The sequence below is a fragment of the Aspergillus steynii genome (genome assembly GCF_002849105.1).
Source record: "Aspergillus steynii IBT 23096 chromosome Unknown P170scaffold_2, whole genome shotgun sequence".
Lineage (NCBI taxonomy): Eukaryota > Fungi > Ascomycota > Eurotiomycetes > Eurotiales > Aspergillaceae > Aspergillus > Aspergillus steynii.
This window is the reverse complement of record NW_020194399.1, coordinates 2,518,092-2,545,649: the sequence shown is the minus strand read 5'-3', so window position 1 is coordinate 2,545,649 and position 27,558 is coordinate 2,518,092. Positions and strand designations below refer to the sequence as shown.

Sequence of the window (27,558 nt, the reverse complement as noted above, 5' to 3'; positions counted from 1 at the left end):
GCTCTCTTTTCTTATTGAAAAAGGCGCAATATGCACTCTACTTGAGCATTTAAGCTAACCATAGGCTAATCCTGAAATTCCTGATAGCTCGATAGCTCGAGGTGGATTTATAGAATGCAACCCCTAAGTGTCCGTTTGCGGCCATGCCATGTTACTTCCAGTGTCACGCAATGCAACACGGGCCGGAGCCTTAATTAAACCATCGTACAGAGTATGGCCAGTGAAATCCCCGTTAGTCTATCACCCAAAAGCAAAATCCAGCAGTAAAAGGAACGAAAACCCGACCATCCTACCTTCACCGATAGACCGTAGACAGACGAAACAATGACGCCAACCTCCCACCAACGCAACAAACTCAACGCCCAGAGCCAGCGTAAGCTTGCATCAGCCACCGACTCCGACCCGGTTGGAATCCACGAGTCAAGAGCGCCCATGGCCGTTGGCACGCGCCGTGGACGGGAAGTCGCTGGCGAATGCAACCGTCCGTCCAGCTTGGCAGATGCACGGCTTCCCCGGACTCGAGCGCCCGTGTGGCCCTATCAGCGATGGCGTTATTTTAGCCGGAATATGATCATCCAGAGGACTGGGGTACGTGCTGAGCACGCCTTTGCTTCCGTCTAGCTGCTGCTCCTGTTGCGGGTGTTGCTCTATGTGGCTGTGGTTTTGCGATTCCCCGCAGCTGGTCAGAGTCTTACTACTAGGGAAGTAAGTAGGTAGGTAGGTTAGTAGGGGTTAAGTACAAGAAGCGATCGTCGCGACCGTCGCGACCAGACCAGTGTTGTGCAACTTGCTTGCGATCGGTATCGCCATGGGAAAAACACTGGGCCTGGTCAGGGCCGTCTACATGGTTTCGATCTGCTGCGTCGGCTCGTTCCTGTTTGCCTACGACACCGGTATCATCGGGGGGATTCTCACGCTTCAGTCATTCCAGGATTCGTTTCGGTACGGTGAGGCGCAGAAGTCGACGATAAACTCCAACTCGAACAGTTTGCTGCAGGCTGGAGGTATGTATTTGCGTCCCCTCCCCGCCTCACCTTACCTTGATGTTGAAGTGTTCGCACCGCTGACCTGACACAGCCTTCTTCTCCTGCTTCTTCGTCTGGCCCTTCACGGCTCGGTATGGCCGTCGGTGGTCCATCGCTCTCGCCTCGCTGATCTTCTGCGTCGGCGCCATCATCCAGGTGATTCCGACGCACTCGATCGCCGCGTTCTACGTCGCGCGCGTGATTAGCGGCATCGGCGTCGGCATGGCGACCGTCATGGTGCCGATGTTCAGTGCGGAGATGGCGCCGAAGGAGATCCGCGGACAACTGGGGAGTATGTTTCAGTTCTTTTTCACGCTGGGGGTCATGACGTCGTACTGGATCGACTATGCCGTCGAGAAGCATGTTCCGCCGAGCGACCGGCAGTGGCAGATCCCTGTGGGCTTGCAGTTGGTTCCAGGTGGGATTCTGGGCATCGGGATGCTGTTTTTGAAGGAGAGTGTGCGGTGGCTGGCGAAGAAGGGGAGGCATGAGGAGGCCATGCAGTCGCTTGTGTGGATCCGGGGAGGCGAGGAGACGGAGGAGGTTCGCGCGGAGTAGGTGTGCGAACTCCGATATGAGGATGTTGGCTGACGATGCAGGATGGCGGAGATTCTGGGCGGTATTCGCGCAGAAGAGCAGGCGACCGAGGGCGTGTCGTGGAAGGAGCTGCGCCAGCCTGCGAATCGATATCGCATGCTCATCACCGTCACTATTCAGATCGGTAGGAGAGAACCCAGCCGTTGATCGCGCCAGCTCACAATCCACAGGTGTCCAATTAACGGGAAACACGTCTCTCGCATACTGTACGTCCCTCCTCCCCAGTCATCCTTGACAATTCAACGCCAGACTAACCGCCCCAGACGCGCCTCAAATCTTCAAAGCCGTCGGCGCCGGGCAAGACAGTCTGCTGATCAGCGGCTTCTTCGGCGTCGTCAAGGTCGTCGCATGCTTCATCTTCGTCGTGTTCCTGGTCGAACGAATCGGTCGGAAATGGTCGCTCATCATGGGCGCCTTCGTCATGGGCGCACTGATGCTCATCGTCGCCATCCTGTCCAAGACCTTTCCCCCCGACCCCAACGCCACCAGCATCGCCAGCCCCGGCGTCGCCTCCATCGCCATGGTCTACCTCGAAGCTATGACGTACAACATGTCCTGGGGCCCCGTGCCGTGGCTGTACATGAGCGAGATCTTCCCCAGCCGGATCCGCGAGATGGGCATCGCCGTGGGCACCGCGACGCAGTGGCTGTTCAACTTCGTCTTCTCGCAGGCGACGCCCCACGCGGTCGATAATATGGGGTGGCGGACGTTCTTGATGTTTTGTATCTTCAATTGGGCGCTGGTGGTGTATGCGTGGTTGTTTATTAAGGAGACGACGGGGAAGTCGCTGGAGGAGATGGAAGAAGGTAAGACTCTTTGTTGTATGTTGTTTAGGTTGTGGATGTTGACGTGCGCAGTGTTCCAGTCCAAGGCGGTGTTGTTCCGCAAAGACGCCGGTCCGCACGAGGAGACGATCGAGTCTGTGCAGGGGAAGAGCTGAGGGGGGTTCTAGTGTCTGGTTTAGTCGATGTCAGCGTTAGCGTCAGAGATAGATTGGTCTGGAGGGGAGACAGGATAGGGGTCAATGGTTATGGGCTAGTGGACATTATCTCAGCTCTTGGCATCATGCAGAGGCTGCTTTTATGCTGTTATCCTCGTAGATTGATCGAGCAGAACTTCCGGGTAGGAATTTCGAGGCAAGAGAAATCCGTAAAGTTGTGCGCAAGGAGCTTCCAGGAAATGCGTCGTGAAAGCGTTGTGGCTCACGATGCACGCCCAGCCCTATCTCCACCGCATCCTTGCATATCTAACGGTCGATAGCGCGCAGCCATTGGACGGAACTCCCGGCTATCAAACCCCGTCACAAAGGCCGGCATGACATGATTCAAAAAAGCCAATTATCCGAGCGAGGAGTCTGTTTCCTGACAGTGTTCCCTCGCATCTCTGTACCCGGACCGCCCTTTTACTTCCTCCCCTACAATTACACCTAACTTGCTGAGGAAGATGGCGTATAATCCAGACTTTTACCAGCCCACCTACGACGAAGACGGCCAAGTCACCGTGGTACTTCCCTCCCTGGCCGCGACATGAATCATGACCCCCGCGCTGACCGCTCATGCAGGATGTTGATCCCGCTGCAGACTCGGATTATGCCGAAGATTCGCAGTCGTGCGTAGCTGCCAGGCAATCGATTGATCTCTTCTAATTTTTGGTTTAGCGACTTGACTTCTCTCCGGAGTAGCATCACCGACTATTATTTCGAGAACGGCCGTCGGTATCATGCCTTCCACGCGGGAGCCTACTGGTAGGAGAGCCATCCCGGTCCTGTCGCACGCTGACACTAACAATCCAGGGGTCCGAATGATGAAAAGGCCATGGATAGTATGGAAATCGGGTATGCCTGACCCCCCACCTCCTAGATCATCGAAACTGACCACGACAGACACTTTTTATACACCCTGATGCTGGGCAACCGGCTGTATCTCGCGCCTATCAAAGAAGGCCTGGGCGTAAGTAGCCTCGTCCGCCACGACACCGACGCAGACTAAGCAGGTAGGTAGGCCGTGCTCGACGTCGGGACTGGAACAGGGATATGGGCGATGTGCGTACCACCCTCCACTCACCCAGCTACCTGGGTAGTTGCTAACGAGAGCACGAGCAGAGACTTCGCAGACATGCACCCGTCCGCACGAGTCATCGGCACCGACCTCTCGCCGATCCAGCCGTCCTTCGTGCCGCCGAACGTGCAATTCGAAGTCGACGACTGCTGCGACCCGTGGCTGTTCCCCCGCGACTACTTCGACTACGTGCACATCCGCGGACTGACGGGCTGCGTGGCCGACTGGAGCGCGTTCTACAGAGAAGCATACACGCATATCAAGCCGGGCGGGTGGATCGAGCAGCTCGAGCAGTCGGTGGAGCCGAAGTCGGACGACGGCACGACCGAGGGGACGATTTTCGAGCAGTGGGGGGAGGTGTCCTTGCAGGCCGGGGATGCGTTTGGGAAGACGCTGCGGGTGGTGGACGAGGCGAAGGACGGGCTGATCGAGGCGGGATTCGTGGATGTTGTGGAGAAAAGGTTCAAGATTCCGGTTGGGCCGTGGGCGAAGAACCCGCATTTGAAGAAGCTGGGGAAGTTGAATCGGATTTATGGAGAGGAGGCGATCGAGGGGTATTCGGTGATGCTATTGACGAAGATCCTGGGGGTATGTTTGGAATCAGACCTGGCTTTGAGGCTGGATGTGCTGACGGGTGCAGTGGAAACGCGCGGAGGTCGAGGTTTATCTGGCGAAGATGCGTCAAGGGATGCGGGACCCGAGTATCCACGCGTATCAGGAGATGTAAGTGATTGTCCATTGTATTGTTCTGGTCGATGATGCTAATAGACACAGGGTTGTGGTGTATGGAAGACGACCAGAGAGGACATCAAGCTGAACATATTCCTCAACCCACACTGTCCAGACTTCATTGTTCGTAAGAGCGCCATTCCATAAGGTATCTCCGTAGGCGAAGACTCGATTCAAGGTAGAACCTCCTCGCCCTTCCAATCCCAACACCTCCCTCGTCCTTCGTTCACTCCAGGCCCCATCCCACAGATCACCCTCAACAACTTCGCTGCCGACTCGTCCGGCGTCAACATCTCCCTCCCATCCTGATAATCCCGCGTAAAATCCGTCTGCACCGTGCCAGGATGCATGGCGACTGCCAGCGCTCGCTCCTTACTCCTCGTCCTCAAGAACAGGTCAAACGTCTTGGCTAGCTGAAACACAGCCGCTTTGCTCGCCCGGTAGGAATACCACCCGCCAAAGCCGTTGTCCGAGATCGAGCCCACGCGCGCAGCCATCATCGCGTAGATCGCATGTCCCGGTAACCCGAGCTGACCATCCCGAGCCTCCTGCTCCGGAAACGCCGCCGCCGACTTGGCAGGTAAGAAGGCCGACAGATGCTTCATGAGCAACATGGGGCCGAGGGAATTCACCCGGAAGCTATCCAGCGCCGCAGCGGCATCGATCTGGGCCGGGGATTTTTCGACATTCAAGATCCCAGGGACCGTGAGCGCCAGACGCAGCGGCGTGTCTGGGAGCGTGTCTCGGATTGTCGATGTCATGTTCTTGATGGTAGATTCATCTGGTCTTGTAAGCTTCTTCCTCGAACCAAGAGGTATATAAACTGTGAACGCACCCGTAACATCCACCTGGAGAACAGTCAATCGCTTCTCCAGATCCCGATCTCGATCCCCCGATCCCGATCGATCCCACCGATCGAGCAATCTTCCTTTCACAGCGTCGCAATCCGTCCGCGCCGTGGCAACAACCGGCAACGGCGTATTCGCCAACAAGTGGCGGGCGAAGGCAAACCCCAGGCCCTTCGACGCCGGCGTAACGATCGCAAACCCAGCCTTGGCTGCCATATTGCATACCAATCGCGACTCTTTATCGCAAAGAACCCTATGAACTCGCAGGGATGTTGATCAATGCAATGAGCCATCCCAACCAACGAACAAGGGATGGCCACACATGACGTCACCGCCAGCAGACCCACGATCGATCGATCACATTTCGATCATCGGCGATTTCACCCCGACAAACGACCAAAGAGGTCTGGCGAGCCGTTGAATCTCCACTCTTTTAGCCTGGGGCGTGGACCGGGTCGACCTCGTGGATTGGTGCGAGGGGGATGAGACCTCCACTGCGCATTCTTTGTGTCTTGAGATGATCGCACCATCGAGATGATCGAGATGAGATCGAGGGGTTGAGATCGCGACCGTTAGATTTGGGTTTGGGCGGGTGTTTTCTTTGTCTGTGTTTTGGTCGTCCAATGATGGGATATCGAAGGGGAGGAATGAGATCGAGATCGATCGAGATCGTGCCACGATCACGATGAAGACATGATTCAGGTGTTGCCAGTGGAGAGTGTGGCTAGATGCCTTCTGGAAGACATGTTAGCATGGGTTTGAATTCCTGATTCATACGCAGTATGTTGGCATCGTGGACGACGGGGCTGATCGCCTTATCATCCAGATCCGGACACAATGAAGCCGCGGTTGTTTCTCGCAGACATAGCGCTAGTGTGAGACCGTCATCTGCCTCTGCTCACTCAGATCGAGCGTGGATATCACCGTTACCGGCCAACTGCCCAGTCTAGCTCCATATTGTACCTTGTTTAGCCCACCCCTGCGGATGTTTATCGTGGCAAGCCTCATTTACCTGGATCGCCATCTGGTTTGTTTAACCCATTGCCCGGGATTTAAGCATGAAGATTGACTTTGAACCTCCGATCCCAGCGCACCGTGCATCCCAGGTTTTCTGGTCCCAAGGTAGGCCGCGCGCATTGTGTAACCAACTTGGTCTCCTCATTACCTCATCTGCAAAGCTATGGTGGTTGGGGCATATTTTACGGACTAATTCTGGGCGCATCCAGGCCCAAGCTGCTCTGTTTGTTTGAAGTCGAGTCACTATTCTAGATGCTATGTGTTCATTACATGGCAGACCAGATTAAGTATTAGAGAACTCATCATATATTCACAAAGCCTCCCCTCGGATACAGTAGTTGACGGTCTTTCAGTTAGGCGGGCGAGGTAGGTCACTGCGTCAAATCTACGCCGAACTAGAGTAGGTTATTGAAGGGAAAATTTACGAACAAAACAACCCCCGGTCATTCTCCGATGAAAAGATCCGAATGTAATTAGTGGTGTGCAAAGACACATGAAAATCGTATTTTCTAACAGAATCCATTAGAGAACTCGATCTTTCTAGTCGACAGCCTCTGAACACTTCCATTCAGCACCCAATTACAAGAAATCAACTCTTACTGTCCCCATCGACCAACTTCCGATTGAAGCAAAAGTCAAGACAATATCGGAATAACATCGGTGACTCTAGTTTCACGAAATATATTTATAACAGGCTATTAAGGAAAGATCGGGGCCATTCTTTCATAATTACCCGTGCTTAACCTTGCAATCTAGGAGCTACAATCGAGGAGCCAATAGGCAACGGATAATACGATGCTTCCGTTGCTCTCGCAGGAGTCTATTCCAAGCGCCTTCCAACCATCATTCAGACGATATTCTTATCCTGCAGTTTCATGCTGTTTTATTTTAGCTTTCTTCGAAATGATTTATAAATCGGAACAGAATAAAATGAAATTAATCAACAGATCAAGAAACACAATAAAAGATAACAAAACAACAGACAAGATAATACAGTCATCCGTGGGACTCATCTCTGACTATTAAAAAACCTGTAACTCCCACGGTCTCGACACAATGTCGGCGAAAGTGGACGCCCACGTTGACAATTTTCAGGAACGAGACGGCGAATCGGCCAGTGATGTGTCTTCGGAGCTTTCCGTGCTTATCTAGATCTGGGATCGGGTCAGACCACCGAAAGAGTAAGAAGCTTAAGTGGACACAAACTCACAAGAACAGCAACAATTACGATGAACGGCGCTCACCCTGGGCACTCGCACGTTCTTAGTTAAATGGGACTCCACAGTCTAAATTGACATCTGTCAAATCCCCATCGCGTTGTACGGAGAGAACCCATCGTCCAATGGCCATGTTTCGGTCTGTTTCGAGTGCCACATGTGCTCCGAGGCATCCCACCCAGACAAACGTTCACTATTCCAGATCCCACCAAGCTCTCTTGGTACCACATTCCATCCAGTTCCATGACACAACATACCTACACCGCTGTCGCACGTAATATCAAAACACCCCTTGCATCTACACCGAAAGAGGCAAGACCTCGGGCGATCTTAAAATGTCCTCGGGCAGCGACGGGTCCCGCGGACCCCCGAGCGCACGAAGTATAAGTAACTGTCAATAAAGGAGGATAGCAAGCCCAACCAAGGGCCAGAGATATACAATTGAACCATGATCGCGCAGGCTCTAATAGGTCTCTTGACCGTGTACTGCATATCGCTCCTTTCGCAATTCCTGCGCAACGTCCGTCTCGCCAAGAAAACCGGTCTTCCGTACATCTGCCTTCCGGTCTCCGAGTTCAACATTCTCGTCCTGACCATCTTTGGACTGGAAGCTATTCCAAATTTTATCAATACCTGGCTGCCGGGCTGGTTGGCGGATATAGTCTACGACAATGCGGTCAATTGTCGCTGGACCGTGCGGGATCGTCGCGCAAAGAAGCTCGGCCAAGTGAGTCTGGTCGTTACGCCGACGACGCTGAGTTGCAATGTTGCCGATGCGGCTGTCGTGTCGCAGGTCTGCACTGAGCGAGGGATGTTTCCGAAGCCGGTGTGGCAGTACGGTGAGTATTGAGTGCATTGTGGTAGTGGCCGGTGACTGATGCTGAGTAGAGGTGTTGGAGCTATACGGACCGAATGTTCTCACTGTAAGTCCGATATCCACGCAATTGACTGATTATGTACTAATAGTGTAGTGTGAGGATAAGCAATGGGCTCATCATCGTCGCCACACGGCGACGACGTTCAACGAGAGCAACAACAAGCTCGTCTGGCGGATTTCCATCCAGCAAGCCCTTGAGATGATCGCTCAATGGGAACAAAAATATAAACACTCGTCGAGCGACAGACAACTGATCATACCGGCTGCGAAATCAGACATTCTGAAACTGACACTAAATGTGATCTGTGGCGCAGGCTTTGGCGTCTCTTTACCGTTCAAACCCAACTCTGGAGCAGCAGCTACGAATGACCTTGCCAGTTTACTCCGAGATAGTGATAGCCCGCCTCAAGGGGCTCATTTTACATTTTGTTCGGTGATCGAGTATATGAACTCGTGTCTCAACACCGTGATTCTCGCGAATATGGTCATCCCAAAGTGGATTCCACGGATGACGATGCCATTCTTCAAGAACGACTTCTTCGCATTTGAAGACTTCCAACATTACCTTCAAGCACTTGTCGATGGTGCCAAAGCCGAGAAAAACCAGGATAGGACACACGATCTCTTACAGGGCATCGTGCAGTCCCAGCAGAAAGATGACGGCCTCACAGACTCCGAAATCATCGGCAACCTCCACATCCTCACAGTAGCAGGACACGAAACAACCGCCACAACATTGCGATTCGCGCTTGTTCTGTTAGCCATGCATCCCGATATCCAAGACTGGCTACAGGTTTCCCTAGATGAGACACTAAAATCTCAACCCTCCGACCCAAAAGACTGGGACTACACGACTCTATTTCCCAAACTCATCGCTCCCCTCTGCATAATGGTACGCTCCCCTCCCCTCCCCCATACTAAATTCCACCTAACAACCCCTCGATCAAAAGCTCGAAACCCTCCGCCTCTACCCCCCCGTGGTAACAGTCCCGAAATGGACCGCCTCCAACCCCGTCCCCATAACCCACCAACAACAAACCTACACCCTGCCCCCAAACGTCAACATAAACCTCAACGCCAACGCCCTGCACTACTCACCCGAATACTGGGGCCCCGACGCCGCATCATTCAGTCCCCGGCGCTGGGACAAGTCAAACGCAGATAGCTTCCTCGCTCCGAATGATGGAAAGACAGGGCTGGCTGGTCCGGGCTTGGAATTCGATACGATCCACAGGCCGGTGCGCGGGGCGTTTATCCCCTTCAGTGATGGGTTTCGCGCGTGTGTGGGGAAGAGGTTCGCACAGGTGGAGTTTGTGGCTGTCCTGGCGATTCTGTTTAGTCGGTATCGAGTGTCTTTGGGGAAGATGGATGCAAGGGAGAGTGAGGAGGTGGTTTATCGGAGGGCGGAGAAGGTGTTGAATGAGAGTGTTACGGTGTTGACGCTGGGGATGAGGAGGGATGTTCCGTTGGTTTTTGAACAACGGAATCTATAACGTATAACAGGTATGTATGTGTATGAGTACGAGGTCATTAGTCTATTCATCTCATCTCGTCTAATCTCGTCTAATCGAATCCATCAGACATGTACATCACGCTTAATAAACAAAGCAAAGCAAAGCAAATGGTATCTCGCTTCAAGAATAAAAACACAGAACGGAGCATCTCAAACATCAAACGGCTTCTTCTCAACATCGTAAACCGGCGAGGTCGCCAGTTTGCTCTTCGTGCGGAGCCAAGGCCCGTAGGCTTTGAAAATGACAGGGATAGGAATCATCACGGCGGCAATACACCCGAGCATGGTCCCTGCCCACTGGACACCGAGGTTCTCCATCATCTGTCTGGAGAAGAGGGGGAATGCGCATCCGACAGCGGACCGAAGGATAGTGTTTGCAGCGATGGTGGACGCGGCCCTATAATATATTAGACTAGTCAAATAGAAAACAGGGCGTGAGACATACAGAGTCGGATAGCAGTCCACGATATAGTTGAAGCACTGCAGGAAGATGCAAAAGATGCCGAATCCGGTCAGAACACCGGACGCAACGGGGGCCATCCAGTGAAGAGATTCCCTGTACCCGGTCCAGCCAAACCTGCAAATATTAGCACTTTCTCATGAAGCTCGATATCGAGAGACTTACCAGAACATTCCGCCGGTAAACGCCACAGCACCCACAATAGCCGGTGGCAGACGCCATTCAGGGATCGGCTTATCGCCGTTCGCCGCGAGTTTGCGGGCGTAGGAGCTCTGCAAGATCAGGATGTAGACACCGCCGACTAGTTCTCCGATAATAAGACCGATAAAGGCGAGTCCGCCCACGCCCATGTTCATGCCGTACACACCCTGGAAGACGACGGGGTAGGCGCCGAGGAGGGCATACATCAGGCCGTAGATGAAGGAGATGTAAAGTGAGATGAGCAGGAGAATAGGCTCGGAGATCAGCATCTTGATCGGCCGCATGAAGTTGTTGCGCAGAAGCTCCTTAAAGTCCACCTCGACTTCGTCCTGCTTAGCGTGAATCCCCCAATTATGCGTCTGGCGGCGAATGATCGCGGCCTTCCGAACCAAGATCACGGGGGCGTAGGACTCATCCAGGAAGAACAGCACAAGTACGAATCCTGAGAAGATCATAATCGCAGAGATATACATGGTCCAGCGCCAGCCCAGATCGCTAATGGCGATGAAACCCCCGACGAACGGGGCAGCAAACGGGCCGATAAACACCGCCATGCAGAAGATGGACATGACAGCTCCTCGCTGCGCATTGTTGAACAAATCCGCAAACACAGCCGGCACGATCGACACGGGGCTGGCGGCAAAGAAGCCCCCGAAGAACCGACAGATCATGATCGTCTGGATATCCTTGGCCGTCGCGCAGGCCACCGTGAAGATGCCGCATCCGAATAGCCCGATGGACAGCGGCCAGCGCCGTCCGATCAACTCAGACGCCGGCGCCCACATCGTCGGGCCGGCGGCAAACCCGAGAACATACAGGGTGACTCCGAGCGAGCCCACCTCGGAGCTTACATTGAATTCCTGGCTGACGGCACCGATGGCGGCCGAGAAGACGGCACTAGCGAACGACGCTACGAAGGTGCCATAGCATAGGACACCGACAAGGAATGTTCTAGAACAACATGTTAGAGTCGAAGCTTCCCATCAAGACGAGTCCACCAACCTCCTCAGTATCGACCAGTTGTACGGGTGCATTGGGTCGTCCGATCCGTCGAATTCCACCACGTATGTCTCCGGGGCGGGCAGCAGAGGGGGGTATTCCTTTCCAGCCCCCATAGGAAGCCATTGGTCGCGCGGAAGAGGGCCTCGGGTCGACCCTACTGTTGTCTTCTGTTGCAGGCGATAGGTGTTGATGCGGTTGAGCTCCAGCGAGTCGAGGTCATCGATGGTGTCGGAGGAATCATTGCTGGAGGTTTTCATGATATCGGGGTATGGGGCGTCGTCATCGTGGTAGGTCGGTACGTCATGGTTTGTTGAGCGGTCCATGGTGAGCCGATATGGCGTTGAGCCAGAGCTGTCTGTGCGTTGAATTGAATTTATAGATCTACAGAGAGAGAGAAAAGAGCTCTGAGCAAACAGGAATCTACACACTACTAATATACTGGCAAGAGAGAGTGGCACCTGGGCCAGGCCCTCTTTTTTTCGATCTTTTTTTTAGACTGTGATCATACTCGGAGCAAGTGTATAGATCCACCAGAACGCCTCCGGCTGCCAAACAGAAGCCGAGCTGAACACTGGCCGAAGCTCCATTCCTTTCCGCGATGGAGACATCCATCTATACCAGACCTCACCAGCCACAAGGCACTGTGGCTGCTACTCTCTCATCCAATCACAGCCCTGCACCCAGTCGGCTATTATCGGCAACGTGGCTAGTGAACCACTCTCCCCCTCTAACCGAGCCATCCCGCCGACTCCAACCGCCGCTACCCGATTATCAAACGAAACGGTTTCAGGCAAAAACAGAAAAAATTTTCCTCGAAACGATAAGCAACGGGCCCTGGTCCGGGCCCAATGAAGTCGAGCCACCGGGCCACAGGGCCCGTTCCTGATGCCGTTCTTCCGATTGGCGACGGCGGATTGTGATTTGTTCGTGTCAACCATGTGGGCGCGAGCCTCGACCCTCCCGGCATGAATATCCGTACGTCTTTCCTTGGCTTCATATCTGTTAGTCATGGTTTGAGTGCTGCTATTACGTCGCTGCTGCCCAACTTGATTGTTTGTTCAACGGGTGGGTCGTGTTTCATTCGTCGTGGTCTGTGACAGGCAGGCATAGTGAATATGACTTTTCATGTGCATTTTACTTGCTCGTTGTCATACAGGTGTATGTCTGGAACTACTTTATTTTAGGCCTGAATATTCTGTCTGCTTCGAATATGCGAATCCCCTGAAAATGGAATCCGTATACCCTCCAGTTAGCTCCTAATCATTTTCTTGATCGGCGTGAAGCTCAATTCCTGGTGAGAATGACCTCATCAAGTGGATAACGCCAAGTTCAAAAGTCCAATTTATGAAGCCCCTCCGTCGCATAGGCCCAGTATTCATTCAATGCAATTTGGAAGCTAACTCCAAACAACACGTTGCTGTCATTACGGAGCACGGAGAACGGAGTCCATCAATCCTGGACCCAGCAACGGTGGCTCCACCGCCGATCTCTGCCTGTATCCATATCAGGGGCATAAATCCCATTGAGCTGTTTGCGACCAAGGCAGGGTCAGCAGTCCTTCTTGCTTAATGTATTAGTCTATTGCCTTCTGCATTTGAAATCAACGGCTTTTCATCCACACCCCATTCGTGTTTTCCCTCATGATGATTTGTTGCTGACGGTCGGCGGTCGTGATCTTTCTCTTTATATATGTATATCAGACGTAATGAGTTAACTGATAAAGTGGCAGGTCTTCGATAACTGTACTACAGCCCACGAAACTGAACGCGTTACTACACAACCAGATAGCATAAGATGTACTAGCCTTTTGTTATCTCTACTTGAATATTCGTACTTCGAAATGATGGCCTCTCAGGTCTCGAAGATTTGTAAATTTATATTCTAACTACATGGGAGTCCATACTTGGAAGGAATGCTTGATGGGATCGGTTGCTTGGCTTTTATATCGAAATTGCCTTGGGGAAATCGAGAAAAACACGTGCAATAGAAGGAGCCAAAGGTTTATTCGGTTTCTGGATACTGTGTTCATTCAGGGTTTGCATAGTTGCTTATTTCCTATGAAAACAAAGTCTCAAAACAGAGCAAAGCAGCAGAAGATCCCTCGTATTCTCTTATGATAACCCCATCACTTCCCAGCCCATCCAGAATTCTGCTGCCGAGGCTCCCCAGCGCCGTCGAACCCCCCTTCGGCAGACCATAAAACCGCCTGCGACGTGCTCAAGCCAGGCATAATCCAACTCACATTGTGGCCTAGCCCGGCCATGTACGCCACGATGCTCTCGTTGTATTTTTCCGTGTGCACATCAAACCCGCGGCCATGTTCGAAGGAGCAGTAGTAAGGATTCACCTGGTCATGGAGACGCGCCTTCGCCAATGTCGCGCTCGCGTTCAATCCCTGGTTGAGGACATGGAGGGTGTTTTGAATGGTGGTACTGGTGATGTGGCTGCCTCCTGCTGAGCCGGTGAGGAATGTGAATTTGTCTTTACCAGTCACGATCAGGGGAGACATGGACGAATGGGGTCTTTTTCTCGGTCGGATGAAGTTCTCGGGGGCAGGGACGTAGTTGAATGCGTTGCGGGTGCCGGGGATAGAGAAGTCTAGTGTACTTCATCAGTCCACGCGTTCAAGGCGAGCGTAGTCAGCTGGGCTTACCGTCCATTGAATCGTTCAGGATGATGCCTGTCTCGTTATCCATGACGTGGCTGCCGAAAAACAGATTGACCGATGTAATGAGCGAAATCGCCAATCCGGAGTCGTCGGCTGCGACCAGGTGCGAGGTGCCTCCTCTGTATGATTTTAGAAATAGACCAGATACGTTCACGATGCTCATTGACACTTACCCTTTGGGTATTCCATAGCCACCAGGGTTATAATGATCTTCCTCGAACGTGGTGGTGTCATTGATTGATTTGTAGATATTGTAAGTAGCTTCATCGGTCAACATATCCTCCTGGAACTTTTCAATATACGCCTTCCCAGCGGGATCTCCCAGTTTCGGTCTCTGGTATTTCTTTAGTAAATCACAAAGGATGGAGATTTGTTCCAGCTGGCTTACCATCGCATATCCAAACCGCATTGCTTCCACCATCCGGTGGGTGTCCAGCGACATGGTCTCTTCAGAACCGTTGAAGAAGTCCTCGTAATTACTCAAAACCTTCAGCGCATTCAATGCAATAAAACCACTGGCAGGTGCCCTGATACTTGTCAATTTATAGTCGCCATAAGACACGTGCAGTGGGCCCCGCTTGATGACAGTGTAGTTTTTGAGGTCTTCCACAGTCATGATGCCATCGTTGTCTTGGACTGCCTTTGCGATACTCTCTGCAATGTCTCCCTCGTAGAAGCTCTTCAAATTGTTGTCTTTTGCGATTGCTTCCAGAGTGTCTGCATACTTTGTTCTCTTTATTGTATCGTTCACCCGCACTCGAGTCCCATCGGGCCTGGCAAAGGTCTCGCTCCATGGATACTTGAGCAGGAAGTCCTCGCCGTTGCCAACGGCCCGATTCATATAGTTTTTCAAATCCTCGGTCACCGGCACTCCATATCGTGCAGCATTAATGGCAGGCTCTGTCACCTCTTTCCAGGTGAGAGCGCCATGGTTTTGAAGCAGGTATTCCAGCCCGCGAAGCTCTCCGGGCACAGCACTAGCCAAAAGCGTTAATGTTCCCAGCAACGAGGTAGGTCGAGTATGATTCATACCTGGCCAAACCGCCCACCTGGGCTCTGTCCTCGATCCCCTCAAACATATTCTGGTGTGCACCGGCCGGGGCAGCTTCGCGGAAGTCAATAGTTTCGTACCCGAACCCGCCATCTTCCTTGGGATCTGGGTAACGAATTACCATGAATCCACCACCCCCAATGCCGCTGTGGTACATATCTGTTTCAGCAAATAAGCCACATCCCCTTACCCTAACATCGCCTCTCATGAGTACTCACTGACAACACCCACGCAGAGCACCGTGGCAGCCATCTGTTCGGGCGGACTTCATCAGTGGATGGACACACTTCATAATATATTCAGCTTCAACTCACAACATCCGCGGCCGTGCCACCCTTCTCTAACATTGTAATCCCATGCTCGCTGCAGTTTCTGCTCTCGCTCGCGACAGCACCCTTTTGATAGCCATCCTGTGCAATGTTGACAGATTCATGCAGGGGCTGTTGTCCAGTGAAAGAAAAGTCGTGTATGTACGCATGAGCGCCGACAAGATGCAGGAGTAAGGTGCATAAGACTAATGTCCAAGTAGATGGTGTCATCGTGGGAGACATCATCCTGAACGACGGTTGCTGGTATGACTATCCAGGCAAGGAAACCGGCACGGTTGGAGACATTGCTAATTTTCTACTCATGCCATCGGACAGATGGAATAGTCATATGCGTCATTCACTATGCAGGTTGCTCCCTCATTTTGCAACGTTACGAAGGGAGGGCAGATGCTTTCTTCTTTCGTAGCTAGAGTGGGTAGCTACTCCGGGGGGATCAATCATATGTAGATGGCTCTGAGCAGAGCACTACCACCTCACAAGTTCGGAAGGTAGGATTGAGAGTAATGCTACACTTGTATGTGACGATATATGTCAATCTCCAGTCTGTCCTGCGCTGCTGAAGATTGTGTTAGACGTCAAGACTGCGAATGGCCTCGGTCCAGCTGTATCAGATTCGTTCAGGAATGTTTGCGGCCGAAATGGATCTGCACCGAGGGGTTCGTGGAGCTTGAAAGGAATTCGGTCAGTCCTTTCCTGCTTGAACAGCAGTACCTCGACTACATACACCTTATATACATACAAGGGCTTGTAGAGAGCAGCTTTGCCTCTCAGCGGACACGCTCAGGTACCTATTGAACTCTTCAAACACAGTTCATCAATACAAGCACGGCATCGTGTGAATCTCAATCATCAGCCTTCTTCGGGAGGCTATATGCGAAGAGGTGGTGCGTTGATGAAGACTCCTCAATATGCCATCCGTAACCGGCATTAGCACAGAATAGCTCGGTTGCTCTTCTCCGGAAGCCGTTGTACATGACATTGTGGTGAAAGATCTGGTTCTAGCTTCTTATGCACCACAACTCTGGTCTCTTTTACCATTACTGGTTGACGTTTGGGGTTAATATGGACTTTCTACGAGAAGCGAAACTGCTACTCCAGTAGCTACGGAACAAAGAAACAGGCAAAGCCCTCCCTGCTATCCCGACCGGTCCGCCGCCCCTTCCGATAGCGTTGCAGTTGATCTACATTTTCTTTTCCGGGACATTCTTCGTGTCCTCTCTGTGTCACATTCCACTTTACTCCGGTATCGCGAGTATGGATAGAAAAGTCAACAGCTGATTGGTGATTCGAAACAAATGCAAGCGGACCGTCGCCGCGTTCGAGAAAGAAGAATGTACCAGAATACTGTGGGATGCACGTTGGAAGGCCGGCGTTGCATAGATAACGGAACCGCAGACTGACTTCAAGCCAGGGCAAGGTGAGGAATTCTTCGGCAGGATAGATCCGCATATTTGAAGAAGGGAGGGCCCGGGAATGTGTTAAACAGGCTATGTGCAGGCTGGAAGCTGGGTGCAGCTGCCAAAGACGTCGAGAATCTTTCTGTCAAGTATGGTTATATTCTCGGGGGTCTCGCATTCAGGCATTAATCTTTTAAAGCGGCATTAGGTTGCGCCCACCATACAACCTCGAAATCGGTAGCTACAGAGGTGTCACCATGTCGGGTTGAAGAATTTCAATGCTTCATTATCAATATGGAATGAATGCAGGAGAGAGGGAATATCTTCAATCCGCAGTGTACCACCTCAGGTATCTACTGCGCAGATACATATTGTTACAAGTAAATGCATCCCACCACTGCAAGATTTATTAATTTCCAATCCTTAACTGTCCCAGTCACTGTCTACCCCCGCAATACCCCAGGATGCCAAAACGATCTGCGCTTAGAAATCGACCGTGTAGAAATCCGCAACACGACACATGCATTGATCGGTAGACAAAAGCACCGCAGCAGCACCATGTCCTCACATCTAATACTCGAAGATAAAACACAGAATCAAATTGACTCGCGTATTCATGTAACCCCCCTCAGGCCCCAACCCAAAAATGAAAGATAGTTAACAGACCACAGCACCGGAGCCACGGGCTACATCGGCGGCGACGTGCTCTCGCAGCTGATCCTCCAACACCCCAACTGCAGCTATCGGGTTCTCGTCCGCGGTGCTGAAAAGCCCTCCCTCGTTAAGACCCAATACCCAGCTGTAGAAATCATATCCGGCGACCTGTCAAAAACCGGTGCTGGACGCGGTCCGGTCTCGAAACGGAGTCGACAGCTGTATATTCTATCGACGTGATTCTGGAAAGGAAGAAAGTCCCGATCATCGGCGAGGGACAGTCCCTGGGGACAAGTGTGCATGTTACGGACATGACGGATCTGTTCCTGCGGCTGGTTGTGGGGACCCGAGGCGTGCTATATGCGGCGGCGACAGAGGAGCATCGGTGGTCTGACGTCGGTAGGAAGATTGCGCAGATTGCGGTGCAGAAAGGATGGGTTCCGGCGGTGGAATCCTACCGGTCCGAGTGTGGACGAGGAGTTGCCCGGGATTCTCCAGGGAGAGTGGGAGAGGATACAGAAGTGAGCGTTATTGGTGTGTTGAGAATATATATATTTCAGCGGAGAAAGTGAAATAAGAAGAAAGGAAAATAAAAGAAACCGTGCAAATGTACTTAGTGTGCTACGATAACTTAGATGTCCATATTTCAAAGCCAAGCATAGATATCAAGGACCAGAGTAAATAGTAGATGTCAGATGTATGCCGAGGAATCCCACAAGATCAGGAATAGTCCAACTGCTATACCCTAATTTCCTAATTTCACAATTTCCAGGCGCCGATGAATCGAATCTGGTCTAGGCCACAAACCATCCAGACTATTTAAAACATAACCTGTTTTGTGTATGTGATTATTGCTCTTTTCTTTTTCTTTTATTTGTTGACTATATCTAGTTTTTTAACTTCCCTGCCCCGATCTGTATCTCCTTTTACACCGCTTTTTTCTTTCTATCCCTATTTATGCTACGTCTAATATTCCCCCTTGCATGACCAGACTGCTCCAACAGGGCGCATTCTTCAGCGAAACCAACAGTCAGACCAGAACCTGCAAGGGATAGGAGGAACCAGGCATCGTCAGCTGAGTGAGACCAAGGCGGACCGAATCCCAATGAGATGCGGGGAAAGCAGCTGCAAAGCCGACGATGCATGAAACCACCGTCTTTGCCGCGGACTCCTGCCTCCTGTCGTTCGGAGATCTGCTATTTAGCTGCCACGATCCCCGCTTCTCTGATCGAGGTCGTCCCGTCGGAAACTGCATTTCTCGCGCAAACGCATCCTGACCCCATTGATTCCCCACGATGATCTTTTCGTCCGCTCGACCACGTCTGCAAAGTATACAAATCAGTCAATTCCCACGGCGTCTCTCACTAATTCCTGATCTACAGTCCCTACCTCTCTCCCCATTTGGGACTTTATCTTCGACTCGGACTATTCGCCTCTGCGCCGCGTGCACCCGACCGACCTGGGCGCCTTCGTCAACGCCGCCACTGCCGAGCGCATCCGCTACGACGAGGTAAAAGACTACGCGACCTACATATCCACCGCGCTGGTTCGGGACCATGGCCTGCAGAAAGGTGACACCGTGGCTATGTTCAGCCCAAACACCATCTGGTATCCGGTTGCGCTGCTAGCGACGGCTCGCGCTGGTATGCACCACTTCCTGTGCAATTGATGGGTGAAAGACAATCTAACCATGAACTAGGCGGCATTGTCTCCGGTGCATCGCCGGCATATAACGTCGAAGAAATGTCCTACGCGTTGACAACAGGCAAGGCAAAGTACCTACTGACGGTCCCATCGTCCTTGGCGGTTGCCATTCCGGCGGCCAAGAATGCTGGCATACCCGCTGACCGCATCCTTTTGCTTGAGGGAGAGCAAGACGGGTATACCAATGTCCAGAAGCTCTTGGAGATCGGCAAGGAGTACGGCGATGATGGACAGGTCTCGCCGTTCAAGTTTGCTGACGAAGAATCCAATCGCGATCTGTGTGGCTTTTTGAGCTTCAGCAGTGGAACCACGGGACTTCCCAAGGCAGTAGGTCTTCCTCTTCGAACTGACAAAGGAGATTGCTAAGGAGCAGGTGATGATCACGCACCACAATGTCATGGCGCAGTGCATGCAGATCCAACAGATCGTGCCGCCGGATTATAAGAAAACGCTGGCAGTCCTGCCGCTCTTCCACAGTTAGTCTCTAACCCTTTGGAAAGAACCCACCCTGACCAATACAGTAACCGGCCTCGTGCATTTGATGCACCTCCCCATCCTCCTGAACACAGAGGTCTTTATGCTCCCGTCCTTCAACATGACCAGCATGCTCAATACCGTTGTCGACAACAAAATCACAGAACTCTTACTCGTACCGCCTATTTTGGTCCGTCTCCTCCAGGACCCGACGGCGGCGAAGTTCGATCTGTCGCATGTTAAGACCTTTACATCCGGGGCTGCTCCGATGGCCGAAGGGTTTCTCCAAAAGCTGGAGAATCGGTACCCCTGGACGGGTTTCAAGCAGGCGTATGGCATGACGGAGTCATGCAGTTGTATCACGATGCATCCGTTTGATAAACAATCTTACCAGTATGCCCATCATGTAGGAACCATTGTCGCCAACACGGAAGTGAAAATCTTAGATCCGAAAACGGGTCGCGAAATGGGGTATAACGAGCTGGGAGAAATTCTGGCGCGAGGCCCACAGGTAGTGATGGGGTATTTAGACAACGTGAAAGCCACCCGCGAGACCTTCGACGCAGAAGGGTGGTTACATACGGGGGATATCGGATTTATGGACGAAGAGGGATTCCTAACCATCACCGACCGCATTAAAGAGATGATCAAAGTGAAGGGAATCGGGGTGTCGCCGGCTGAGCTGGAGGATCTGCTCCTTGGCCGGAACGATGTTGCGGATGCGGCTGTAACGGCCATCCCGGACGACTATTCGGGCGAAAGACCGAAAGCGTACGTGGTTCTGCAATCGAGCGAGAAGGAAAGGGTTGGCGATGGATTTGGCCTAGTGGATATAGGCAGAGACATAATCGAGTACGTGCGAGCGAAGAAAGTCCGTCATAAATGGATTGTGGAGGTGGAATTCGTCAAGGAAATCCCGAAGAGCGCCAGCGGGAAAATCCTGCGGAGAGTCCTTCGGGACATGGAAAAGAAAGGAACCTCGGGGAAAAGACTGGTGGTGCGGGATGAGAGGGTCAAGGCGAAGCTATAGGCACTCGGATAAAGCTTTAAGGTACTGGAATTAGAATGATGATCGACATAGCTGAGCGTTGATAAGGGATGATCATGATTCATGTCGTAATCCCTACACTGCCTGGCGAATTGCCACCGTCTGCTAGCGTAAGGCTCGTCAACGATTCCTTCTGACATTTGATGACATGCCAGGCCGCGACATATGAGTAGCGATGACGTTGTTTGTCATTGACTGGCTGCTGATAGAAGAAATCCCTGTTCAGGCAACCTACTACAGTCAACTGCGCCTGCAACATGTGGAGTAAACGTCGCAGAAGAATGAATCACAGCAGGGATTAATGCGCGGCTTATGGTAGCTGGTTTCACCAAGGCTAGTAGGTCTTTCCCGGTCTTTATTGATTGGGTCCCGGGATACGAGGTTTGGGGGCCAAATCGGTCAGCGGCTGAGCCTTAATTGTTGACGAAACTATCAGTACAGACCTCAGGTCTTCGAACCCAACGAACAATCACACATTCATCAAAATGCGGCCGCTTGGCACTGACGAGGAGAACGAAGGCCTTGTTTTCGTGCATATCTCCCGGCCGGATGATCTGAAAGCCAGGGGTACACGGCGTACAATCCGCCAGAAAGCCATGCGAGAAATTGGAAAGTCTCGGCGATCTCGCAAGAGACCGCAAACATGGGAGCTGTCCCTAAAAGAACAACCCCCTGAGGACGATGGGCTATCGACAACCTCATCGCAGAGCACACTGACTCCATGTTCCCCACGAAAGCCGATCGCGTTCGACCCGCACAATGCGTCATACTACCCAATCCAACTAGACGACCGAATTATGCAGCTCATTCATTTCAGTACGTCGCATTCTATGTGAATGTTCGTCAGCTAACTGGACCAGTGAGCGCCGATTCAGACTATGTATTCCGACCGTTTCGAGCGATCTGGTTCTCGATGGCCATGACGGACGCTAGCGCCTTCCTTGTATCTCTGGCCAACGCTGCGATGTTCCTGGATCAAATCTATCAACGAAAGGCATACCAATATGAAAAGAGCGTTGAGTGCTTGACGTACTATGGCAAATGCGTCAAGGAGGTAACGCGCCGACTGGAGAATTCGAAGGATCGCCTGAGCGCAGGACTTATAACAACTATTCTGGGGTTGATATGTCATGATGTTCGATTCCTTCGGTTGCCATAGTAGTGTGTTTTGCTGATTTATTCCAGCTTTATGTCGGGACTTTGGCTCGCTCACGGGCTCATCTGGAGGGAGTCCAGCGGATCATCCAGGTGCGAGGAGGATACGACGGGCTTCACGAGACTACCCCGCTTTTCATTCCTTGGTAGCTCCTCTGACCTGGAGAAGTTGGCAGATGCTAATACCCTCAGGTTCGATGTAATCATAAGCGTGGTTGAGGATCTTTCTCCCCGATCTGCCGGTTTTGACCCGAGCGTATCGAAACTGTCGGATAACATCGAGATCCACACCCCTCCGTTCTTGAGATATCTAGTTTCGGATATTGCGCTGCACCACCCAGAATTTGATCATGTTGATACGGCATTCGAAAAGCTCGCAGTCACGGTCAAGCATCTGAATGATAATGCGCACCAGCCCCCGGGGTACTGGAAAAACGAGGAAAACACCATCTCCATTAAACTGTTCGGACCAGTCACACATTATTTGCTGTCGATGGATAGGCCGGTTTATCCACCAAAGACTCAGCCCTCGATCAAGGATGAGCCGTCCAGCGACGATGACAAAGGAGTGAACGCAGCCAAGTCCGCCGAGTTCACGAGAGAGATGATCCGACTGTCAATACTCATCATGCTCGCAACAATCAAGAACAATATGTTTCAATTGGCCGCGCGAGAGGCGATGTTCCTCCGTGAAAAGCTGTCAAAGGTGATTGACTACCTTCGAGGCATCCGAAGTGCCTCAACTTCTCTGTGGAAAGTGCAACTCTGGTCCTTGGTTATTGTTTCGCTGGTGGAGATGTCAGACCCAATCTCTGTTCCGGGAGAAGCAGGATACGTTGATGATATCTGCCGACTGATGGAGCTGCTCTGCATCATGACGGGTTGCGAGGCCGTGGGTCTGGTGAAAGACATGCTCTGGGTGGAAAGCATCTGGGACGCGGTGACTGTGGATGACCTCGTCTCTCAGATTGACAGTCATTTGTACTCGTGACAGCTATCGCCTCAATCATTGGTCCGGTGTCACTCTTTCATCGACCGGAAAGATAGAACTTGTGGATAAAAACAGTCGAGGGAAGTTCCGTTGCACTTTGTCCTTCCTTCCTTTCTTGACGCTTTGCCTATTCGGGAAGCTGGTCCACTGCATCTGCATGGCCACGCTAGCCCCTTTCGGTCTAGTCGATTTATGACCTTGACGCCTCCTTTGTCAGGCACCGTTCCCCATGCAGCACTTTCGGGCAGAAGAGGATTACTAGTCCTCAAATGATTTGGCAGAATGTTGAGGATATTGAGAGAATCGGGCATGGCTTGGATTACGAGCTCATGAGAAAAATGTGCTCTTTACTCGTTACTACATTCTTCAGCCAGATTGCAATATATATTACCAGTCACTCCCTCGCCTCTGTCCAGCGGTGAAAATTCACGAAGCCTTCATGAATTTCCTACCAGTGTGATACACATGGTCTGGAGTCGTACAAAACCATTCAGCTCAAACAGAGAGCAGGAGATAAGGTTACATCAGGATGTACCACAGCCTGCGCGGAAAGACAAGCATTGGGCCCCCAAGACAAACAGAAAACAAAGAAAAGCCACGGTACGTAGACGAACCAAGCATATTGCCTTCTCGTAAAGAGGTCAGTTTATGTTTCCAGCAAATAAAGAGCATGTTTCAGCTAAGGCACAGTCACCACATCCGAATAAGCAGGCGACTACGGGGCTAGTAAATGCTTCTTTATATCAGGGTAGATATAAGGTTTAGACTTCGGCGTCCTGCATCCGTTGCACAAGCATCCATGTTCAGATAGTTTCCAGATACACAGAATTCTTAGAAACTGCAGGGGCTCTTTTTTGTCATGGTATTTGTATTCTCTACCCAAGTTATACAGATTGTTCATTCCTGGGACAATGCCTAAAATTTTCGATTATCGAGACTCGGTAGAGGGGTTGTAGATTTAAGGATCGCCTTTCATGGTCTCGCTAATGCAGGGTCGAGAGCGAGTATTCTGGTGACTTGAACCTGTTTTTAAAACCAAGAATGCCCTGGTGATAATAATAGAACTGGGAAAATGAGGAGAGTAGAGACCCCAAGCATCGGCAAAAGCATCTCTCGAATATAGGGCTACTTCCACAGCATAGCCAAGCATGTCCGACTGGGGAAATAACCGGGACCTTCCCTTAAAAGCCAAATTAAGGCACGAAGCTTTGTGGGATGACGATATCTAAAAATAATCAACCGGAGGATTCCTTTGTTGATCCGCAGAACAACATTCACAGCATCATCTCTACCTCATTCCCAGACCCCGGCAAAGCATCATATAAAACTTCGACCTCGATTGTGCACCTCACCATTACACTCTCTTCCCATCCACTACACCTCCTACATCCCCTACAACCGAGTGCAAACCCCAATTCTCTCCCCAATCATCTTCAAAATGTCTTCTAAATCCTTCCTCACTTCCCTTCTCCTCCTCTTCTATCTCATCCTCAGCGTGCACAGCGCCACCATCCCTCCCAGAAACTCCAGCCTCGCAAACATCGACACCCCCTCGACTGACCACTTTTGGACCAAAAGAGGCGACAAAGACAACCGCATCAGACTGCGCATCCTCCCCCTCGGCGCCTCCATAACCTGGGGCCAGAACTCCGCGTCAGGAAATGGCTACCGCAAGCCCCTGCGCGACCGACTCCAGTGGCAAGGCAACGAGGTCAACATGGTGGGATCGAAGAACCACGGCACCATGAAGGACAACGTAACTATTCCAGCCCAACCCATCCACGTCCCCTTCTCTTCCCCATCCCCATCCAATAGAATAGCCTTGACTGACAAACGCAGAACGTCGAGGCTACCCCCGGCGACACAATCGACCAAGTAAAAGCCGCAGCCCAGCTATCCCTCCACTTCAAGCCGAACATCGTGCTCATCAACGCCGGAACAAACGACTGCGCCCAGGACATCGACATCGAAAACGCCGGAGTGCGCATGCGCGCCCTCATCGAAAGTATCGTGAACACGAAAGGGATGCGTCAGACGGTGATCGTGCTCTCGACGCTGTTCTATTCCGACGATAAAGCCATCGAAATGAACCGCACCCCGATGAACAGACAGTTCCGAGACCTGGTCGTCGCCATGAAGAACGAGGGCGTTTCAATCTACCTGGCCGAGATGGACCCCGATAAACCCGCCCCAGGAAACGGCTGGCTCAAGTATCCGGAAGACTACATCGGAACCAGCGACAAGCCGGATCCAACCCATCCGAATGAGTTCGGCTACGCGAAGATGGCATGGGTGTGGTTCAAAGCGATCGAAGCAGCGGCCAAGGAGCAGAAGATCCCCGACGTGGGACCGGAGGCCGGAATCTGTGAGAGAAGCCGATACAATGGGGTCGATGCGGGCGGGCTAACGCAGCGAGGCAGCGGCGACGACGACGGAGTGTACATCCACGATGCCGAGTCGATAGGGGAGGTGTTGGCGCTGGCAGGCGGGGAGCCGGACAAGGAGCGAGACGAGACGTTCTTTGCGAGGCTGTTTTCGCCGAAGAGGAGCGATATGTTGAGGATGACTCCAGCTGAAATGCAGCCGAAGAAGACTGTGTATACGATTTGGCAGAATAAGGGGCCGGGGGTGAAGAAGACGAATGAGACGTACAACTTTCATAAGGAGCAGCTGGATGTGGATAGTAATTGTGGTCCGGCCGGGGTTAACTTTCGGGATATTAATGGTGAGTGTTGGATTGCCTGTGGTATCGAGTGGTGATATGCTAACGGATCAGGGGACGGATTGGATGATTTCATCTGCATTGGGCCAGATGGAACTGCCTATGGAAGCTTGAATCTTGGGGATGGGAGCAATGAAAAGGCACCGACGTTCCGGGATATTGACCAGATTAAAGACCCGGAAGGATACGATAGAGATCATGTTCGACTGGGAGATATTGACGGTGACGGGCGAACTGATTACTGCGTGATCCACGATGACGGTGGTATTTATTGCTGGCGTAATATGGGAGGCACAAGTATGTTAACCACGAATCAAACAGACTGTCTCCAGGACTCAAATCCCTAACCAGATGTAGATGACCAGCCAATCGGGTGGCAAGCAATGGGCAAGCGGTTCACCGGCAAAGGCATGGGCGATATTCGCGGCGTGCGCTTCGTCGACATCAGCGGTGACGTGAGTTAACCTTCTCAATCATCTCCTGAGAGTCTGAACCACTGACAGCGACAGGGACGCGATGACTGGCTCTGGGTCGGCGACGACGGACAAGTGACAACGTGGACGAACTCTCGAAGCTGCGTGAAAAGCGACGAAGGTGACGGCCCCAATATCGAATGGCGTCAGGCCGTCCGCAAGGGACAGAACCAGGGACCGACGCACGAAGGAATGGGAGGATTCGCGAAAGACGGCGTTCGAGATCGCATCCACTTCGCCAAAGTATTCTCGGAGTACAATCGCGATTACGTGTTCATCCAATCCAACAAAGACGGTCTCGTCATGCGTGTGTGGAGAAATCGAGGCACCGGCGGAACGACGATCAAATGTACGTGTCCCACGCAAACATAACCAACTCCCTTCAATCCATACCAAATACTCACAGCTGATGGGAACCGCTACTGCAACATGATGGGCCACACCAACGGCATGGCAGACTACCTTTGGGTCAGCGGGGAGGGCAAGATCACACTCTACGGCAACAGAGGAATGGGCAGTGTGACCGACAACGGCGATAGCTTCTGGGACGACGGCGAGCTGATCTTCGACCCGATAGCAGTGGGCGTAGGGCCCCTGGACCGAGCCAACATCCACCTCACGGACTGGGACAATGACGGAAAATGCGACATCGTGCGCACATTCCCGGAAGACAGCACCAAACTGATGATCTTTCGAAACGAGTACAGCCCAAAAAGACCATTTAACCCCGCCAAGTGGTCTACCTTCATGTCTACAGATGTTCGATGCGACGCACGCAACGGACGTGGACCGTCGGACCCGGCCGTTCATTTCGCTGATATCACGGGGAACGGACAGGATGATTTCCTCTGTGTCAGTAGTCTGGGCCACGTCGAGGCGTACGAGCACCGCGGCGGCGAGTGGCATAGTATGGGCATGATCTGGGCGGGTGACTATGGGGAGCGCTCGGGGCTGCAGTTCGCCGATGTCGACGGTGACGGCAGGGCGGATATTATCCGGACGAACCTATTCAATGGAGACGGCACGGTCTGGTATAACCACGGTCCGAGGGAGGGTGCAAAGAAGGATGAGTCGAAGTGGAAATTTGAGGCTACTGATTCCTCGAAACCGGCGTTCTTGGGCCAGGGTCCAGCCGACTGTACCTTCTATCCTGACCTCGATGGGGATGGCCATGCGGATCAGCATGTGATCATGGACTCGCTGAAGAACACGGCAAGGACTTGGTTTACTAAGTGTGATTCCGACGACATTCTGGGGGATGATGGCCCGGCAAAGGATCCGCATTTGCCTGAGATGCCGATTTAGTTTTTCTTTCTCTTCTGATGTTGGTTGAAGAGTTTTGGTCTTGA

At 52.1% G+C, this 27,558-nt stretch overlaps 9 protein-coding genes across 9 annotated transcripts; 6 read left to right on the top strand and 3 right to left on the bottom strand.

Moving 5' to 3' along the window:
• Positions 1-808: 808 nt before the first annotated feature.
• Positions 809-2,562, top strand: P170DRAFT_444256 (sugar porter family MFS transporter; the record flags this gene model as incomplete). The annotated part of the gene is made up of 7 exons (XM_024850620.1): positions 809-862; positions 932-1,004; positions 1,078-1,579; positions 1,625-1,746; positions 1,793-1,828; positions 1,886-2,428; positions 2,480-2,562. The coding sequence occupies 7 exons, from the start codon at positions 809-811 to the stop codon at positions 2,560-2,562; spliced, it is 1,413 nt and encodes a 470-aa protein (XP_024707518.1).
• Positions 2,563-3,177: 615 nt separating this feature from the next.
• Positions 3,178-4,496, top strand: P170DRAFT_444255 (class I SAM-dependent methyltransferase; the record flags this gene model as incomplete). Its single annotated transcript, XM_024850619.1, has 8 exons — positions 3,178-3,230; positions 3,280-3,366; positions 3,415-3,456; positions 3,505-3,571; positions 3,623-3,663; positions 3,724-4,267; positions 4,320-4,402; positions 4,454-4,496. The coding sequence occupies 8 exons, from the start codon at positions 3,178-3,180 to the stop codon at positions 4,494-4,496; spliced, it is 960 nt and encodes a 319-aa protein (XP_024707517.1).
• An 85-nt stretch (positions 4,497-4,581) lies between these two features.
• P170DRAFT_444254 (NAD(P)-binding protein) lies at positions 4,582-5,472 on the bottom strand (the record flags this gene model as incomplete). Its single annotated transcript, XM_024850618.1, has 2 exons — positions 4,582-5,189; positions 5,244-5,472. 2 exons carry the CDS (start codon positions 5,470-5,472, stop codon positions 4,582-4,584), a joined length of 837 nt encoding a protein of 278 aa, XP_024707516.1.
• A 2,414-nt stretch (positions 5,473-7,886) lies between these two features.
• On the top strand, positions 7,887-9,996 carry P170DRAFT_402188 (cytochrome P450). The gene is made up of 4 exons (XM_024846409.1): positions 7,887-8,329; positions 8,379-8,413; positions 8,462-9,259; positions 9,318-9,996. The coding sequence occupies exons 1-4, from the start codon at positions 7,939-7,941 to the stop codon at positions 9,858-9,860; spliced, it is 1,767 nt and encodes a 588-aa protein (XP_024707515.1). The 5' UTR covers positions 7,887-7,938; the 3' UTR covers positions 9,861-9,996.
• Positions 9,997-10,030: 34 nt separating this feature from the next.
• Positions 10,031-11,904, bottom strand: P170DRAFT_507059 (MFS transporter; the record flags this gene model as incomplete). Its single annotated transcript, XM_024854442.1, has 4 exons — positions 11,544-11,904; positions 10,512-11,492; positions 10,326-10,457; positions 10,031-10,277 (listed from the first exon to the last, which is right to left on the bottom strand). Exons 1-4 carry the CDS (start codon positions 11,864-11,866, stop codon positions 10,031-10,033), a joined length of 1,683 nt encoding a protein of 560 aa, XP_024707514.1. The 5' UTR covers positions 11,867-11,904.
• A 1,764-nt stretch (positions 11,905-13,668) lies between these two features.
• P170DRAFT_444251 (gamma-glutamyltransferase family protein) lies at positions 13,669-15,816 on the bottom strand (the record flags this gene model as incomplete). The annotated part of the gene is made up of 7 exons (XM_024850617.1): positions 13,669-14,141; positions 14,197-14,330; positions 14,385-14,545; positions 14,600-15,188; positions 15,244-15,421; positions 15,481-15,514; positions 15,577-15,816. The coding sequence occupies 7 exons, from the start codon at positions 15,814-15,816 to the stop codon at positions 13,669-13,671; spliced, it is 1,809 nt and encodes a 602-aa protein (XP_024707513.1).
• Positions 15,817-17,695: 1,879 nt separating this feature from the next.
• Positions 17,696-20,897, top strand: P170DRAFT_507058 (acyl--CoA ligase). Its single transcript, XM_024854441.1, has 5 exons — positions 17,696-18,176; positions 19,025-19,285; positions 19,342-19,673; positions 19,702-19,822; positions 19,868-20,897. Exons 1-5 carry the CDS (start codon positions 17,954-17,956, stop codon positions 20,848-20,850), a joined length of 1,920 nt encoding a protein of 639 aa, XP_024707512.1. The 5' UTR covers positions 17,696-17,953; the 3' UTR covers positions 20,851-20,897.
• Positions 20,898-21,353: 456 nt separating this feature from the next.
• P170DRAFT_423105 (uncharacterized protein) lies at positions 21,354-23,014 on the top strand (the record flags this gene model as incomplete). Its single annotated transcript, XM_024847483.1, has 3 exons — positions 21,354-21,684; positions 21,729-21,987; positions 22,054-23,014. 3 exons carry the CDS (start codon positions 21,354-21,356, stop codon positions 23,012-23,014), a joined length of 1,551 nt encoding a protein of 516 aa, XP_024707511.1.
• A 1,594-nt stretch (positions 23,015-24,608) lies between these two features.
• Positions 24,609-27,508, top strand: P170DRAFT_322486 (putative esterase; the record flags this gene model as incomplete). The annotated part of the gene is made up of 6 exons (XM_024843323.1): positions 24,609-24,770; positions 24,854-25,739; positions 25,791-26,033; positions 26,088-26,191; positions 26,246-26,558; positions 26,616-27,508. Coding segments are annotated over 6 exons (2,601 nt in total), but the record flags the coding sequence as incomplete, so codon positions are not given.
• Positions 27,509-27,558: the final 50 nt, after the last annotated feature.